This window comes from Plectropomus leopardus, chromosome 4, assembly GCF_026936395.1.
Source record: "Plectropomus leopardus strain MGB_pleo_1.0 chromosome 4, ASM2693639v1, whole genome shotgun sequence".
NCBI lineage: Eukaryota > Metazoa > Chordata > Actinopteri > Perciformes > Serranidae > Plectropomus > Plectropomus leopardus.
In genome coordinates, this window is record NC_142179.1 from 13,961,228 (window position 1) to 13,981,070 (window position 19,843).

The 19,843-nt window shown below is 37.4% G+C and overlaps 1 protein-coding gene and 1 long non-coding RNA gene across 2 annotated transcripts in view; one reads left to right on the plus strand and one right to left on the minus strand.

The window, feature by feature from the left end:
* Positions 1-7,829, plus strand: part of LOC121943991 (uncharacterized) — a 36,535-nt gene extending 28,706 nt beyond the window's left edge. Inside the window, exon 4 of the long non-coding RNA XR_006105886.2 lies at positions 7,726-7,829. This is a non-coding gene — a long non-coding RNA (uncharacterized LOC121943991). The remainder of the gene's footprint in view (positions 1-7,725) is intronic.
* Positions 7,830-8,760: 931 nt separating this feature from the next.
* On the minus strand, positions 8,761-18,292 carry mrps27 (mitochondrial ribosomal protein S27). Its single transcript, XM_042487628.2, has 11 exons — positions 18,174-18,292; positions 17,352-17,429; positions 16,377-16,447; positions 16,190-16,248; positions 15,447-15,561; positions 14,194-14,272; positions 13,160-13,275; positions 12,902-13,004; positions 12,659-12,801; positions 10,619-10,780; positions 8,761-9,239 (listed from the first exon to the last, which is right to left on the minus strand). Exons 1-11 carry the CDS (start codon positions 18,244-18,246, stop codon positions 8,991-8,993), a joined length of 1,248 nt encoding a protein of 415 aa, XP_042343562.2. The 5' UTR covers positions 18,247-18,292; the 3' UTR covers positions 8,761-8,990.
* Between the last annotated feature and the right edge of the window lie 1,551 nt (positions 18,293-19,843).

A 19,843-nucleotide genomic window follows, 5' to 3' on the forward strand; every position in this document is an offset into this window, starting at 1 on the left:
ACATTTAAATAACAAAAACAAAACAACCTTGCTTCAGTAATTGTCCGTTAGTAAATTAAAGCAGTTAATGGGTTAAACCATGCAAAAACACTGGTCTGGTCATTTAAGGCTGTTTAAACTCAGTATATGACGCGAGCACTTGTTTTCATGAACCTTGAGCATCAATCCAGATGAAAATCTTGTTTATGTCTTTATATTAAGCATTAAACTGTTGGGTTTTTTTTCAAATAGAGCGGTTTACAAAGACTTTATATCAGACTACTGAGTCACCTCTGTTGACTTTAGTCTTGGATTCCCAACATCTTCGAGCCCAGGTGGACGTGTTGTTGTCCTTGAGCACAGCTTGTATTATTAATGTAAAGTTTAGAAAGAGTTTAGGCGTGTTTATTCTGGGGTCTGGTGGATTTGTAGATAACATCCGTCTATGCGATCTCACTCAGCATAACAAAACCGCAGTGCAGAGGATCAGATGTAAACTGTTTGAACTGGCACCGAGTTTGACATTTGATGCCAGCATGAAAACAGAAACACTTTGCTTTTTGAGATTATTCACGGCAACATCTGATTAAATTTTTGGATTAATTTTAAAAGGACTGCTGAGTCTAAAAAATCAAATTGAATCATATTTAATCTCTAACTCCTCAAAGATATATATCAACTGTAGACAACTGCTTTAAGTATGGCCTTGAATGACCTGAGCATAAAACATCCACCTAATGTTAGCATCTCTGTTAACACAGTTATTGACAGTCATCAAATCCAGAGAGGACAGTTTACCCTTGAGGCTGTTGGGCTGCAAAGCCTTCCACATTACAAAATCTGGCTCAAACTGATTCAAGTCAAAATTACAAAGAACACCATTATGCACTTTGTATTTGTATGCCCAATCATTTTCCTGACCCTCCAGCAGGTTGGTTTATCCTTAAAGAGGCCATGACTCATATTGTAGCAACAGTCAAACAGCAACACAATGGGAAGTTGCTTTAAACGTGTTAATCCATCCAAGCAGTTGAAATTCTTTGGAAACTCTGAGTCCTACATCACTGCAAGTTGCTGTACCAAGTGTACCATTGATTGTGGACATTATTGTAGTAATCATTAACAGGGAGAGAGTCTCAAAGCCAAATTAGGGACATTTACTGCTAATCTTAACATAACCAGACAACCCTAGCCGCCCATTAGAACACAGTGGAAAAAAAGCACGCAGGATGTTTTATCGCTGATGATGTATAAATTAAGGTAAATGGTGCACACGTACCAACCAAGGTGCCAAACAAAAACACATGAGCAAAGCCTGACCAGCACCGTGTTCATGTAATCAGCTCATTTATATTCCAGCTACTGAGTTTGTGAATTAGTTTCGGACAAACTGTTTGTGGACTGCTGCTGCGTCAGCACATTGAAATGCAAGAGAACCTTCAGTTCCAGTCAGATGGCTGACGTCAGACAGAAAAGACGTTTTGTTTTTTGTGTTTTTTGTTTTTTAAATTTCATGACCTGCAGTTTCAATAACATCTTTTTAAAACCGCCTCTGCCAACAGCGGGTGGGTTCAGTTGAACGTTCTGTTGTCATAGCAACCAATGATGGCACAGTTTTGTAGCAGTTACAGTTTAACTCACATTGTGACTTTTAGACATTTTTCAGATATGTGACCAAACAAATCTACTGCCACCCAGATACCTTTCTTGTACCATTATCTGTAGGTGCAATTTTATCATAGCTGATGTTGTTTATGTTGTTGTTTTTTCTGCTCTCAGTTCACCACTAATCAAGCCAGCCAGTATATTAGCTGTCTAATGCTGCGTTCACACTATGAGAAAGTCATTTTCAGCGGGCGCCGGTGACATGAAGTGAGAAATTGACACCCGACAGTGATGGGCATGACACCTTACAAACGAAAGTTTAGCTGGCCTCAACATATCATATGTTTTTGTTTCTAGCTATGGTACTGTGTTATTTAGCTTAAGCCTCATAGTTAACACTCACTAAGATCTGGCCTTTTAATGCAATGAGAATGCGTAAGATCGGTATTCACTCCCGGGTCAAATGACTCTGCAGTGGGCACAGGTTTTTAACGCTTCCAGCTGCACAGGCATTGATGGGAATGCAACACCCGGATGAACGTGGTTATTTCAGCTCTTTAATAGGTGAGATGCAATGATGTGCCGTCACTATTGTCCAATTGTCTGTTAAACAGTCCCGACTTTGTTTTTTGACTTTACCAGTGTTTCAGTTTCTCTTTTGTTAATTCCAATTTCTCTTTTCTTTTTCCTTTTTTTAAAAAAAAATCTTTCTCCTTTATCCTGTCCATCTTTTCCAAACACTTAACCCAACCTGTAAATCAAAATTCACAACAAAATATGACATTTTGAAAAGGGACATCACATCATTTGTCCCATGCAGCATTCAGCTGCTGAAGAGGCTGTGATCACATGATCACACATTCATGTCTCTATGGTTAATATGTAGCTGGAGCCAGCAGCCGGTTAGCTTAGCTTGACAAAAAGACTGATAACGTGTAAACAGCTAATCAGGCTCTGTGTCAAGGTAACAAAATCCTCCTATCATCACCTCTAACACTCACCTACATGCAGAGTGAGGGTTGAAAACAAATATTCTCAAAATCTTCTTCAGTTTAAATTTTATTGCTTGTATTTAAAGTCAAAGTTAATGTAATCTTTATTGTCAATTCTGACATGTTTGTTAGACATACAGGAATTGATACTGCGTTTCTCTCCATGTCCATGGTGAAAATAGTAAAAGGACAAAAGAGAATAGAAAAACAAGGAAAAAAAAAATGTGTATATACATATATATATATATATATATATGTGTGTGTATATACATAAATTAAATAATTGGGCAATAAAAAGAAAGAGAAAATATAGACATGGTATTTATGCATACCTACATACAAACATATGCTATGGACATATAGACATATTCACATGTCTCTTCATTACATATTTCTTCATTAACATTATATTTAACTAAATTAGATTTCTTTCAATTTCATTTTTTTGTACTGCTGCCTGATCTGATGACACTGCATTATGAAACCCCCTTTTAAAGGAATGTTTTGTTATGTGAAACTCCTTTTGTCTGTATGTGAACACTAAAAGACCTGCATTTTCTTGTATCATGATTCATATGATGATCACAGAAGAAAAAAATGTGCAAAACTGATTGAACTTAATAATCTCGTTGGCTGCTAAACTGTGAATTATGAAACTAATATCTTACAAAATAATTTCTCTCTGATGAAATATCTAAACAATCACATATGATAAATTGATGTAATTAGTCTTATCTTTTGGTTGGTTTCTCCGGCTTTTAACAGTGAAACTCCTGCTGGCAGGTTTTCATCAGCAATCCTCACACGCTCCTTTTACTCAAAGTGAGGGAAATGAGGATTATTTGTTTTGGATGGGTGCTTTTTTTAACAGGATTTTTAGGACAACATTTTTGATTGTTGGATGTGTCAGTGTCATGTCCAGAGCTACAGCACTGCTTCCAGTGCGACAGCTGTGATTCGTCTTGCCTGACAGTTACATCATCACTAAACACTCAGACATGTGGTTTATCCACATCATCACCTCAGCGGTGGGTCAGTACTCTTTTACAAAGCTTTGTAGATTAAATGTCGTGACATTGAGTGGTCAGAGGTTGAGCAAGATACTGGAAAAACTTCCCTCTATCTGCCGACTAAGAAGTGATATCCACATTGTTTGCTTAAGATAACTTAATTGCATTAAGATGTCTAGTGACCAGTGTTACATTTTTTGTTGAATTGTGGACTTACCATTGTCCCAAACATTTTCAACAAGGATAAAACCTGGACAGAACTGTAATTTTTTAATCAAGGACACAGTAAAGGACACAGTCCATGCCATTTGGTAGCCATCGCCTGACAGTGGCATCATACCCGCTTCTGCATGCATCAGGGTTGTGGTTTCCTGCCACAAGCAGTCATGAAATGACTTTTTATCTATTTTTAATCCACATTTTAATGATGTTCTTTATAGATCTCTGTTATTTTTAACTATGTTTTAACCAGATGAAGGATTTTAGTCACTGAACATCTGGTTCATAAGTTATCAGAATGACAAGCCGAGCAAACATTAGTGGCAGCTCTGCTGCTGCCTTTCTGTGCTGAACAGCATCAAAGAAACACTAATTTTTAAACGTGAAACTGCTTTATTTAGTGTATTTAAAAGCTTAAATCAACTGGTCCGTTTGTTTTAGAGAGAAAGAGACCTCTTTGGATTATTTTTGCTCCTGAAAAATTTTGCTTAACTTCAGGATTTCAAGTTATTAGAGAAAACAATTGTGAGCACACATGAATTTATCAGAGAAAAGAGGAGGGCATCTCATTAGCAGAATCTGGGCTAGCAGGCCCTCTGTGACAAGCCACACAGCACAGGATTTTGTATTTGTATGTTTCTGTATGTTGTTTATTTATCTTTTTTAAACTCTACTATGTTAAGTGTCTTTGGGTCTTGTGAAAGGTGCTATATAAATCCAAGTTTTTATTATTATTATGTTTTTACTGGTTTAAATCACTGTATCTGATTGTTTTGGTCAGGAAGAGACCTCTGCAAATAATTCGGTTCCAAATAAAAACCTCCTGAACAATAAACACTTTTGATTAAGCCCTCTAGCGGCAGAAAATTACATATTGAACATTGAACATAAAAAACTAGGCTAGAAAATACTTTGTTTCACCATCGTCATATTACAGTTATTCACTTTTAGCCACAAATAGAATCTACGAATCTTGCAAACAGCTGTGTTTAAAAAACAAAAATGGTATACAGTGTGTTGCATTTCTTTCACCTGCTTAAAAAAAATGCACTTGCTAGCCAGACCAAGATCTTTACGGCACAAGGAGGCGGGGCTTATAGAAACACTACCGTTTTGGTCCACAGGGTCTGCCAAATTAACACAAAATTCAAGTTTTATAAGATTTATAATAATTTTATAAGTTTTTTGTTGCAAATGTTTTGAACTGAAAAAATCCTAATGCTTTTGCAGCATGGATGCAGTCATTTTAATAGCTTGAAAAGGTTAAATATATCAGTTGATGATGACAAAATAAGAAATGAATCGGACAGCAAATAAATCCAGTTTCTAATCACCATTGCACCTCTGCCTAATTTATAACTGTTTAATATATGAGCAAGACACCAATGTCAGGACTTATAAAAACCAAACACACCCTCAAAACGAACAGGCAGATAAATTAAACATCATTAGTTTTCATTTATTTCTTTAAATTGTTAAATATGAAGCGGCTGACCTTGATGAATAATGAAAGATCAATAAACACGTTTCCCCGGAGCTGATGGCAACACAACCAGCAACATCTCACCCTGTTATCTGCTTTACAGAACGGGACGGACACAGCTGTCTCAGATATAAATCACACATACAAATCCAAAACTGCGACAGCATCCTGTTGACTTAAGTTAAAAGATAAAAGAAAAAAAAAACATAGTTTGTATTTACATGATAAGAGTAAAGTGCATAAATGGGAAGATAAAACCTCTGCTAGTGGTTAAATATTGGCAAGCAGGGCATTTAGTGGAAGGTACTGTTCATACTAAACCTAAAAGATTAGATTAGGATGTGCTGCCTTTACTATAAATTCTCTCCAGCTAAAGTGTATTTATTCTGCAAATATGGTTAAGTGGTTTGTATAGTAGCAGGTGTTATCCATCTACCTCAACTGATAATGACTAATGCATTCCCTTTGCTCTCTCAAATTTTGTAATATTTACATATCACAAATAACCCATGACACAGTTGCCCTACGAAACCTCCTCTCCCCGTCCACTAAAACACACACAGGTCTTGTTAAAACACTAAAAGGCTCTGGGCATCTGATCACCAGTGATGTGTGGATGTTAAACTTCCTGACTTTTTCCCCTCATCGCATCTCACCTGATTGACTTACCAGCAGTGTTAGCACACCTGTCTGATTCTTGCCCAAACACCCGAAATGATGGCCCAAAGAACCTTAAAGTGAGAAATGTAAACACTTGTGTTACTCTTGAATCAGTGATTTTAAGTTGAGCCTGAGGACAAGAAGCGGACAAAGAATGATGAATGACCCATTTTTACTGCAGATTAAAATTAATTGTCTGCAGATTTTACAGTCAAGCTTTATCAGTGAGAGCTACGTATCACATGGGAAAATGGCTCATGTTAAGACTTTACTTGTGTAAGACTAAAAAGACAGTTGCATTTTTCTCCATGGGAATTACCATGCAGAGCCAGATGTTTTAAACATACAGGCCATGAGCCTGCTTCCCCAAAACGATAGTTGCAAAGTAAAAAATTCACATGTAGCCTATCAAATATTTCTCTCACTGTCTTTACCATTCTGAAACTATTACATAACAAATATTAAGGATGACATATTTTCAGTCCTGTTACCGAAAAAGAACCAAAAATGTCTGACTGATTATCTAAACAGTGGAAGATATTTCAAAACCCTAAAGATTAGGAGTCGACCGATATTGGTTTTTCAGGGCCGATACAGATACAGATACAGATTATTAGTAGTTAATTAGACCGATAACTGATACTCAGAACCGATATGCATTTACAATAAAATTTTAAATCTTTCTGTCAATATTTAGAATTTGGAATATAACAAACTCCAACACAAAACTTTAAATGCCTTTGGCAAATGTTGAATAAAAACTGAAACTTTCAACATCATATACAGCAAGTTCCCACCAACTTTTTTTTTTATAACGTCCAGTTAAAATTTAAATAAAAAGGAATAAATAAAAATAGCTCCCTGTGGTTTAACAAAGTAAAAGTTCCTCCAAAGATGATGCTTTTCTTTTGAACTTTTTAATTAATTAATTTTATTGTCGATCATTAAAATATAATGCAGATACAGATAATCAGCAAAATGCTTAATATTGGCCCCAATAATTGGCCAGGCCAATAATCTGTCAAACCCTACTAAAGATTTGAAGTTTCTGCACTGTTTCCCACATGTTCATTTATTCGCGGCAGCCTGTCATGATATCAGCATTTCCTGACACACATTGATTTTTTTGTGCCTTTGCACCAGTGATAGACGAGGCCAGAGGCCTGATGTTTTCGGGTTGTCTGTCTGGTCCATTCGTGTTAAAGTGATATCTCAAGAACACCAGAAAATTTACAAATGTTAACTTGGACTTGAGGATGAACTGATAACATTTTGGTGGTCAAAGGTCAAAATGTCCACTTGGACTCAAGACTGAACTGACTAGAATCTGGTGATCAAAGGTCAAAGGTCAAGGTCACAGTGACCTCATAGAACATGTTTTTGGCCATAACTCAAGAACCTTTGGTGTTTACCCTAAACTGCTGATTGTATAGATCTTCTGTGTGTTGAGTGTCCACGTTTTCACTGACATGGATGTAAACAACTTGAGAAGTGTGCAGAGGAATACAACCATATAGCAGCATATCTGATTCATTTTTGGGAGCAGGATTGTTCATTAGGAGCACTGATGGAATATGTACATCTTTACAGACGAAGACTGTACGTCTGACAGACGATACAGCAGAGCATCAAGCGCAGTGAAACTGTTAATTCATTTTAATGCTATTTTTTTACAACAGCGCTTTCATTTTAGTGTTGTCGTTCATTATTCTCGTGGAAACCGTGCATACCATAGTCCAGCGCTGGGTTTTAAAGGTTGCTTCTTTTGCTTCTTCAGCAGATGCTCCTCTAATCCATCAATCTGATGTGATCAACTCTGACCCATGACTCAAACTCAACAAACTGCCAAACTCAGAGAGGGGACAAAGACTGATAACAAAGGTAAACACACACACACACACACACACAAAACACTGTTTGCTGTCTCAAAATGAATACGCTAAGCAGACACTGAGTTGAAATTGTTTTATCAACTGCCTTTTCCCAGGTCAATTAAGAAGTAAAAAGTCCAAAATATGACATTCAAAAGGGACTAAATATTAGAAACAGTGTTTTCCAGCAGCTATATTAAACATCTCATAGAGCTGCTTTCAGGAAAGCAGTCAGTAAGGAGCCCTCTTGTTGCAGCATTTTCAGCCGCTCATTCATCCTAGGCTGCATACCAGGCGGTTTCCCAAGACCATGCTCTGAATACTGAATAGCTGCAACATAATGTGGAATGAATGTATTATGTGTACAACCACAACAGCATTTTCTTCTCCAAAGATCTATTATCTTATCTCTCTGTAGGGTCTAAACAACTCGGGCTTTACTCTATTGCCCAGTTAACATGCAGTTTTTACAACGAGTGCTGCTCATGTATTAGCTGATCCGCTCTCATGATGATATTTTCACTCGTAACAAACACAGAAGTGCACTTTGTGTGCACTCTGGCTGTTATCAAGGCCTATACTGCATGATTTATGTTTTCCTGTGTGAACAGAAATGTGTCTGGCCATACAGTAAATGCATTCCTTTCCATGCAGAGAATTTGGTTTTCTTTAGATTGGCTTATCAGCAAATTCTTCTGTGCAATACCCCTTTCAATCCCTTGTGAGAAAACTTACAAAGATGCTTTTGACAGACACTCACACTCACACAGACGACTGCAAGCAGAGGAAAAGGAGTGGGAGGATGTGATGTGAAATATTCCCCAGCTTTCCCTTCTTTTTGCTTATATGAGGTCACCCGACCATCAGGCTTCACAATTGATGTGTGTATACGTTCCAATAATGATATCATCCCAGAATAAAACACTAAATGTGACACACAATTTCTGATACGAATGAAAATTAATTTTATTTTGACAATATTTGCCCTATTTAACACTATAAAAACAGAGCAATACTCATCACATAAGCACACAATAACGGTTATATACAACTGATGACACAAGCAGATGTAATATTGACAATGTTTCACAAATTTAGAGACATCAAACTCATATTACATTAATGTGCATACTCAGTGGACAGTTCAGTGATTCAGCTCCGTCTTCATTGTCTACGCCTGCTGGGCTGCAGCCCTGGCGGCTAACCGCTCCTGTTTCTCCAGCTCTGCCTTCTCCCTCATCTCCTTCTCTCTCTGGATCAGCTGCCTTCTCTCGGTCTCCCAGGCCTGCACCCCGCTCTCATACTGCTCCACGTCTGATTTCTCTGCAGCAGCCAGGTTCTGCTGGGCCAGTGCGGTCACTAAAGCCTGGAAGGAGGCTGAGTCCACTTTACCCTCCGACTCCAGCTGGCTGCTTAGGTCCTGGAGAGGCAGGGGAACAAAAAAAAGATGTTGAAGCACTCAACAGTGACCTCTACACTTCATTTAAGTGACTCTAGTTAGGGCAGCCCCTTTAAAGTTGGAGATTCAAATCATCAGGCAGAGACCCCTCAGCCGACTGACATCTCTTCAAGTCCAGCAGCCGTTTGTTTGTTTTTTGCAAGTCAGTGTGCTGCTGGGGACTGTTTGTTCTCCACATTTTGCTGTGGAGTTCTCTTGACTTTCTCGCTACTCTTTGGAACAAGCAGCAGCAGCTGCATACATGCAGACAGCAGCACGGAGGAGATACTCAGGATGAAGGGAGAGATGTGAGATGTGAGATGTGAGATTACAGCTCACAGCGAGCTATCATGCTGCAGTCTCTGGCTTTTGTTTGATATCTAGTGTCGATAAAAAATGCTTTTGCACATTTGCGACCCATCGTTAACACTGTTACCTTGTTTACTATATTACATCAATACCGCTGTCACACTGAATGTCCCGCTGAGCCCCGTTCAAAACTTTGAAATTTTGTGTGAAAAAAAATAGGAATCATCAAACATTTGTATTGAACTACAGAATCCGATTCTACTGATATAATTCTGAGTCGGGTACAGCCCCAACTGGAGTGAAACCCTCCAAACCAGTGAACTCTTTTCATTTTAAAAAGAGACTGATAATCTGGAGTCCCAATCTGACAAAACAATGTCCAGTAATTAGTGCTTAAAAAAGAGAAAGAGAAAATTTGCCTCTTTTTTATTTTAATTCCTAATCAGTGTTGATGGTAAATGTACTGAAGCATAAAACTCCTTTATGCGTGCTATACTGACACAGAAAGCTCATAGATCCGTGCTGGCAGTGCCTACATGTACCAGGATATTTTGTGGAAGGACAGATTCTCTTTCTCCCGTCGTCCTGAGTATCTCCTCTGTGCTGCTGTCTGCATGTACGCAGCTGCTGCTTGTTCCAAAGAGTAGCGACAAACTCAAGAGCACTCCTTCATCTTACCTGCAATGCTTGGATTAAAAAAGACAATTTGTCCAAAAATAAGTCTAAAATTTGATCAAAACTTATCTCGAAAAGGTCTTAAAAAGCATCAAATTTAGAGTCTGATACCTGTTTGCCAATTTTACTTTCTACAGATTATGCATAATGCAGCATGTCTTCATTTATCTTTGATCAAAAATACTTTTGTCATCACAGTGATTTAGTCAAGACTTTTGTTTAAGCTACGGTTACCATTCAATTAAATTTAAAGTATGCGGCCCACTCAGAGTCGTGACAGGTTAACATTGTTTATCACATTTACTGGCTCACCCAGACAAGGAAAACTGATGTAAATTCTTCTGCTACAAACTAACCTGCTGCACACAAACACCCACCTTGAATCTGTTGGCATACTGAGGTAGCTTCGCCCGCTCAGCCTCATCATCTTCATCTACAGTTTCTTCTTTCTTGTTCTCCTCACCTGCTGATTCTTCTCCAGAGGAGTCGCTGTCTGAGGTGGCAGACAGCTCCTGCAGCACGCTGTCCACGTAGTCCAGCTAAAGAACAATGATTATCAACGTTAAGTATGTAGGAAGATTATTTTTTTCATTTATTTTGTTTGCAAAATCAATATAGTGTAGTTCTGAAACAGCTGTTAATACCTGATAAGTCTTCATCTGATTTATATTAAATTACTTGAATAAATGTTACATATTTTTCACTTTTGAAGAGGATGCACTGATTAGATTAAATTACGTGCCGAGCAGGCATGTAATGATGAAAAAGGCCAAACGCCTCATCTCTTAATCTTAGGAAGAAGTAAGATTAACTGTCACCTGAGGTGACAGTCACCAGCACCTTCATTTGAGATGTAATATTTCCCCTCTGTCCTGCGGTGTTATCTGCTCTGTCTGCATTATTGCTGTGCTGCTGCCTGACACAAGCCGTTTAGTTCCTGTTGCGTTGATTCTCACAGACACCCTCTGTGCTCCAGGCTCTTCAAAATCTCATTAGACGTGGACAAAGCCGGACTATTGAACTGGACAGCACAGACCGGATTAGAGGCGCTACACCCGACTGTGCGTTTGCGCATATATGTAAAAATAACAGCAATATGACAGCGTGCGTGTGTTTTATCTCAGCAGACGAAGACTGTGTCATACACCCCACCTGGAAAGTAACAACAGTCTAACTGTGCGTGTGTGTGACAACAGAATCCAATTTGAAAGAAAGTTAAATCCAAATCACTCTTAACACTCGGGAATTGTGTTTGTTTGACGTCAAACCCAAAGCGAGAGGGAGGATTGATAACAAACACTGAGACTGATTGCTTATTTCCAGCAAAAAAGAGAAAATATGCCTTTTACCTACACATACCTGCCACTTTTGTTTCATGTTTTACAGTATTTTATGTGATATGATATAATTAAGGATCTAACTTTTATTCTCCTGATACTGATGACCTTAACTCAGGGTATCCGTCAGTGCAGTGTACTAATCTGCATGCACTTGGTTACTTAACTTGCCGTTGAACATTCCCGCTACCAACTATTTGCATATGCCAACTGCCAACAGACCAGACCAGCACAAACAGGTACTTCTAATAATAAACTAATAACTAATAAATTAAGGTTGATTGGCATCATGTCTTGTAAGGAGATATTTCATGCATATGTTTGGATCATGGCACCTGGTGATTCAATCAAATGTGCATATTGGATTGAATCACCAGTGAAGTGTTTTCTGTAAATAAACAATCTGTTAACAGCCAAATGTTTGATCTAGGCTGAGATTTAGTCTGCTGATGGTATACTGTATGACTTTACTGAAGCAGCCTCCCACTCAAGATAACATTAGCCATCCATCAGTAGTGAATGTCACTAGAATCACAGAGTTTTACCGTAATGACTGTGATAATTCAGTATCTTGCGTGCCATGAGTCCTGTTGTGAAAGCCTTGGTGAACCTGCAACATAACAGCTTTTTGGCTGCATCTTCATGTTTTGCTCTTTATTTGACAGCAGGTTTGTTATCCCCAAAAGAGGGGTGCAGCCTGGTGTAAGTCTGGTCTATGTGTATCAAGTCATATTAGTGACGTTTTAACGTTCACACTGTGGTAGATTTTTTTAATTAATAATACAGAGAACTCATTTCACATAACAATATGTTTTGGGATTTTTATTAACTTATTTTAAAAGATTAACAAAATAATACATATTTAAACTTTTCAAAAAACATTCAGTCAATTCGTAACCATTTCCAAGCCTGCAAAACAATTCTTCTAATTTCCTAACTTTTCCAGGAATTCCATGACCTTGGGAACCCTGGATTTATAATTAAGATATTTCTCCAAGAACATTTCTTGTTTTGTTTTTTTTTGTTAATGTTGACTACACACACAAAAACTGAAATGATATTTGATTTTGTGTTCCTTACTGTGTCTTTGGCCAGCTTGACGTCACCAGAAGCAGCAGCCACTTTCTCCATGACATCCAGCGCTCGGCCCAGATATCCATGACCCCAGAAGAGAGGCATCCCTTTAAACACGGCATGTATGCCCTTTGACATCTCCACCTTGCCTGGATGGGGAGGTAGGTGCAGAATAAATGAGATACCCAGCAGAAAATTAAAATTATAAATAAATAAAAGCCCTGTGGGGGAAGAAATTCAAACACACACCTAGCAGAACATTGCCAAGCAGCTGAGCGCTGAGGCCAATAGTGCTGTCTTGCGTCAGTCCACAGATGAGCAGTGATGCTCCCAACGCCCGCTCCTCTGACACCTGAACACAGTGAGGAACGAGTGAAGGCATCCTCTATTTGGAAACATATATCTGCTGCAACATTGACACAGTCATGTACTCTATTTCCAACCATAACAATATACTATGATCATCTGTTTTCATGACGCCTCCCATGTTGGTGCTGTTTCACTCACAGAGAGTTGTGGTCTGGTTGCTAGGTAACTGCTCAGGGCGTAGAGAGACAGGATCTGTGTGGAGGGAAGGTTGAAGGCCTCCTGAAGCATCACCTCCTCAACCACAGAGCAAGCCCCTGTGCAATTACAACAAAAACATTACGTCATTTCAACACTTTTGTTTGCTCGCTATAACGTATTTGTTGTGATTCCTTTTCATTTATTCTTTTAAGAGGCAAGTATGAATAATTTTACGGATAAGTCCAAAGTAAAATATCTTTTTTTTTAGCAACTGCTAAAACTAATTGTTAGCCAATATTACAGGGATTTCTTCTTAGTCATCATACAGTTGAAAAAGTCAGCAGGGTGGGCACTTTTTGAAGATTAAGTTTTAAAAATCACAAGCATTCGACATGCTTTTTACGTAAAAAAAAAAAAAGAAAGAAATTCTGTTGTTATTTTGTATTTTTCTTATTGTTAACAAATGCCATGAAAAGAGCAAAGCTAACAACAGCCAAGTTTCCATCCAAATTTGCACAAATTTTAAACAATTTTTTCAGAAAATGAAAAGAAAAATCTAATGCATCACCTCACTATAACTGTTGAACATTCATCAGGATAAAAAGCTGATAGTGCTGATTCTCCACTTGGGTGTCATTAACCCTTTGAAACCTGGAGCGACATCACTTTTCTTGTGCCGCTTTAAGAAACCTTTCACAAGTATTTAAATCTTTAAATCTTGAGCAAATTGGTCTGGTTTCTTTCAAACACAGCAAAAGAAAGGTTTTGAGCAATTTGGTAAGAAATGTTCCACAAGTTGCAAAAAAATATTAGATTTAGATTTTTTTTTTAAAAAAAAGCTAAGGAAAAATGTCAATAGAAAAAAGATAAGGCAAAACTATATGTATAATTATTATTTGACAGTCTGTCGGTTCCCACTTCTGGAAATATTTAAAGTCTTGTGTCTGCAAAGATTTCACTTTATTTCAGTCCGTGTAAACATTATTTTAACATTCAAAATGTCTGATTGCAAACATGCTTTAAAAAGGTCTCACTTTTTAAGTCTCCATCCTTAATGTAAGAATTGATCAGTAGGTTGAAGGTGAAGTCGTCTGGGAATATTCCATACTGGACCTGCACACACCAAAAACACAATTTCTTTGCATTATTTATCTGTAAAAAATGACAGTATAACCCCCATGATTTGTTAAAAATGGTGCACAGTATATTACACAATAACACAACTGCTGGTTCCTAAAGCATCACTGACATCGAGACCTCTTATCTCACAGAAACATGAGACCAATCAGAACAATTTCAGAGGTGTCAGCACTGACTGAGCACATGCCGTTTTACCTCTTTTGGGATAATTCTGTAATTTCCAAGATACTAAAACTCATTCAAAAACAGCACACACGCTGGGCTGAAAATGTCAAACACGTCTGATGTTATTTTTGCTGCTCAGATCGGTTTGTAAATTCATCTTGGTGTTTTAGATTCGATCACGCTGCCAGATAACTGCGGTTGTCAACTCAAATTAAGATCCTCTGATCAGACTTCCTTTCTGATTATAAAGTTGTGCTTACTTTACATCAACCAGAGTCTTCTGTATTCAAGTTATTATTGTAAAGAAGTATTTCACTGCTGGAAAGATGGTCTTTTTTAGAAAACTGAGCTATATATGGGGCAGAAAGACACAAATATTAAAAACAAAGGAAGCAGCCTGTAGCTTTTGCTTAAAAGGTAGAAAACCTACAACTACCAGAATGCACTGTGCCATGATGGACCAAAAAACGTTCCATCTGTTTGGTGATGTAATGCGAGTTTTCGGTTGGGTAACAATATGGCGGCCGGCCGGTAACAAATGGTCTTCAATTACAGTTAAACAGAAAGCTAAAATATGCTTCTGGAAACATTTTAGGTGAGAAATATGTGACATAATAACACAATCTTGGGTTCCTATTTTTCAGCTGCTCTGTTTTACAGTTTGATCTAATTTTGTTCAGCCTCTGATTTTACAACAAAAGAAACAGTTTGGTGTCTGTTTCCTGTTCACAAATTCTTGTGTAACTGCCAAACAGTGCACTAAACTTTTAGGCAAGAAATAGGCAATACAGTAACAGAAGTTTGGTTTTAAATTTGATGAACACTGTCTAGTTTTGCTTTGGATCATCAAACAAACAGTGAGTAAAACCAAAAACAGCGAGTTGATCATATCTACCTTGACATCTTTGATCATTGGGCTATTTCAAGCTTATTTAGTATCAATGGTATCCCTTAAGAAGGAGGAATTTAATTTGTTATGTACCTTGTTTTTGAGTGTGTGCAGGGCCTTCTCTCTGGCCCCGTATTTTAGACACTGCCTGATCCAACTGTGAATGGTCCAGTCTTTCAGGTACCAACAGTTTGGACTGTGACGAAACCTGGAGGGATAAAAAAATAAATAAATAAAATTAAGTTTTCTTTTTCATACATTTATCACAGTTCTGCTTTATTTGTGTGAAAGATAGAATGATAGGACAGATGTGAGGAAGAGACTGCAACCACATCTGTCACAATAAACTATTTTGGTTGCTGCACCACCAGAGGACAGAGTAGCAAATTTGACAACTTCAACCTGAAAACTCATCACTAAAAAAACAAACACAGTTGAATGTATTTACAACAACAATTACTATTTACAAGCTTCCCAGGGTGGAAAGGTGGCTATAAAATCCTTACCAGGTTTTGAAAATGAATGCACCCTGAACAAGGGTGTGATTGGGAAATATAGTAAATCTTGTAATCAGAAGAATGGGTGCAGATTCCAGAGGAAGGAGTAAACAGGAAAGGTCTGGAGTTGCCCCGCACAAAGAAAAGCATGTGACCCAACATAAACCAAAACAGACAAACTAAACAGACAATTCATTCCAAGAAAAGTACACACACAGACAGACAGACACACACACACACAACTTGATACCACACAAAACCAAGGAAGATGCCAAAATCTGACACAGACATAAAGATGCAGAAATTGATGCTGAAAGAGTAAAAAACTATCTCTCTTACTTGTAAAGGTAGTACTCTGCTTGATCAACCTCCTCTCTAGATGAAATGTTGTCAACAAACTGGAACAGAAAACATAAATAGCTGTTAAAAACTTCTGCCATCAAATCCAAACTTCCATGTTGACTTATCAGTGACAGGTTTACCACAAACACAAACAAAACACAGGCTATTTAAATTTGGAGCTTACCCGCGACACAGTCAGAGAGCTAACAGGGAGATTCCTTTCGTATGTTGTGTCCATATTGGTGGCCAGTGCAGCTGTAAAAAAAAAAAAAAAGACTATTATACAGTTTATCAAGTCATAAACAAACTACTCAGAATTTCCTTTACAGTATAGCATGCCGGTATGATAAACTGCCCATTGCAGGATGTGTGTAATTATATTCACACTATTGAACAGTCAGCAGTCAGCGCATCATGAGGCTGCAGTGTTACACTGCCATCATGTGTTGATTGAGAGCACTCGCACTAACAGTCTGTGCTCAACTGTTGACATGAAATTGCCAATAATCAATACTTATGGATGTGGATATAAGTCAGCTACATGGCACATTTCATATTATGTGTAACAGGTGATTTCAGTGCGGCTATATATTGATAGCAGAGCTATATCTTACTTCATGGAAGATTAAACCGCTTCAATAGTCTGAACTTCAGATTTTAAGTTTGTATTAATACTAATAATAATATTATTGTGTTTACACAAAATTGAACACCCAATATCAAGCTGAACAACATTAAACTGGCAAAAAAATTAAACTGTAGATCGGGAAATATTTGATAAAAAAATAATTGTCAAGTCAGGTCAGTTTTCATCGTTTAGCCCAATGTCAAAAATCAAAAATGTGCCTCAGGGTGCTTAACGATCTGTACAGAATATGACACCCTCTATCCTTCTTTTGGATAAGGAACACCAGTCTCAGTGGGATAAACCTGGTTAAATAAAGGCTAAACAAAAATAAGCATATAAAAAATCCCTTTTTAACAGTTGCCCCTAGGATTACATTCTTGAACACTTTCTTCATTTACGCTACGTTACAGTATAAGTTCCCCCACATAATACCCAGAAATCATTACCTCTATTGGAAGCTCTTGTTATTATTGAATGGACTGTGAAATATAATTCATGTGAATATTAGCTTTAAAAGCATATTTGTCTTACCCAGGTTTTGAGGATCTTTCTCTCTCGCCTCCCACACTTTGGTGTCTGTGTAAGCTGCTGAGAGCAACCATCTTCTGGCTGCAAAGACAGTCAACCAGGTGATGTAGATACAATATATATATATATATATGTGTGTGTATATATATATATATATACACACATACATATTTATATATACACACATATAAATATAGTCCTATGAGGGAAATTGTTTTGTTGCAGCAGCAAGAGAGCAGCAAATGAAAGAAATATTCTTAAAAAGGGCAAAAAATGCAAATAAATATATATGCAAAGGTAGGCACTTCACATAAAATACAATGCAATAGAATAGAGGGAAATGACAATAATAATATGAAGTGTGCATATATAATCATTACACAGCATACAGGCCAGAGGTGGGTGGAAAACAAATAAAAGAAATATAAAAGAAGTATTTAATAACAAGTCAAAACAGCAAAAGGGATAAAAAGCATAAAACCTATTTTTGGGAAATAACCCTAATACTATAAAAAAAAAATATATATATATATATAAAGCAGGTGGAATGAGTTAAAAACCAGCAAAGAAATGGATCTTGAACGGCTTCTTAGATCTACAGTACTGAGTATTAAATGTTGCAGCAGACTGCGTTTTTAAACCTGAGTTTTGCAGCTAAGTTAGCCGGTTGATGTAGCTTCATTTAGCTAACAACATGATCTGGGGACATTTAGCTCCTAAACATCCAAATAACGACACAGAAGAGCGAGGAAGGAGAAATTATGCAAAGAAATATAACGATATGAAGCTATACTTTTATCGTGGTTGGATTAAGGATGAGTTTACCTGAAAGAGAAGGAGTTAAACATTTAACTTTGACAGCTGCAGTCACACATCGCTTCAACACGGAGGCTGCCATCTTTGGACGAAACCATTGTCAGCCGGGACGAGGGGGTGTTTGATATTTCCACTCAAAGTGATACAAGAGGGTTATACCACAAGTGAGACCTGCTAAACATAGACGCAAATAATCTTTTTAGACTATACATCTGCATAGAAAAACGTATTTCGGCACCTATTCATGAACAACATTGTTAAAGAGCAAAAAGAGGCTGAATCTGCAGTTATAATTATTTTAAAGTACATAGAGTCTATTGAAGTCCAGTCTTTAAAGCTAATTCTAAAGTTAAAATCAAACCAAAATCGTCAGAAATATATAATAGAATAGAATATATTGCTGAAGTTCCTACAGAAATATAACAAAATGATCAAATGCTTGGCAGTATTTGGAGAATGTGAATTTAATTTTCTTAAAATCCGTCTATAAAATTGGGTATAATTAATCATAAACTAGTATAATCATGGAGTGAAAATTGACTTCTTTTTCTAAATTACAAAAATGTCTAGTTTGTTAAGTATGTAGCTTAAATATTAGCAACTCATCAAAATACTTTTTATACAAAATGAGTGCTGTAATAAGATATAGCTGATATGTTGAAACACAAAACTTAACATTTCACGAGGATTTTTCTGTTCTGTTTTTTTTTTCTCTAATTTTCTTTATTCTTTTGAGGGGATAGATCTTGCCAACTTGCTCATTGCCTTTTCCCCATGGTTTCTAAAAATCCAACCAGTTTGTTCAGGCTTCAAAGGTTTAAATGAAAGGCATCAAAACTAATGTCAACCCAGGTTTCAAATTGTGAAATAAACCCAAATCAATTGTAACATTTATAATTCACATATACATGTTTACTTTAAGTTATGCTCTTGAACAAAATTGTTGTCAGGTTGATTGACAAAAGTAAAACACTAGTTGGCTGAGGTGAATTAGAGTTACTCTGTTGCAGGAGTGTGCTTTGACATAAAATTTAAAAAGAAGTCTCTTAAATGTATATATTTTTTGATATCGGCCTAATAAAAGGAGAGCAGAACTTTTGAACAGTGCTGTTGATGTGACGATGGAGGGCGCTGTTTAAACACAAAAGAGACAGACCAGATAAATACACCTAGAAGTGTGGCAGCTTTACTTTGCCCTGTGGCAATGCACAGAAAATTCCTACTGTTTGTTACTCACCATCATGAGTGACTGTTTCCTGGAGCTTGTCAGGACAGTAGATTTGCTCAGTCATGGTTGAAAGATCGCAGACGATCCCTTAAAATGTTAGCACACCCTCAAAATGAAGCAGGAGGGTTCATGGCATCCTAAATTAGGAGCTAAGCTGTTTTACTTTTGCAAAATTCACCTTAAACATGTGTTTATTTGTCAGTGCACAGCAGGGTCATTGACCTGCTGTCCTCTCACCTCTCTGCCAGTGCTTTTGTTTTTTTATTAAGAGGACAGCCCTCAGCTATAATTACAGTAAGTCTTCTTGGCAGTGAGTCAAAGGAGGTTACAGGTTGGGACTGGGTGGGACAGGTTTATAAAACAAAACGTGGAAGAATTTTAGCACCATCTCGTTTTCTCATTCGCCATCAAAACAGGAAGCTCTTACCGTGCTGCACTATAGAGAACTGAC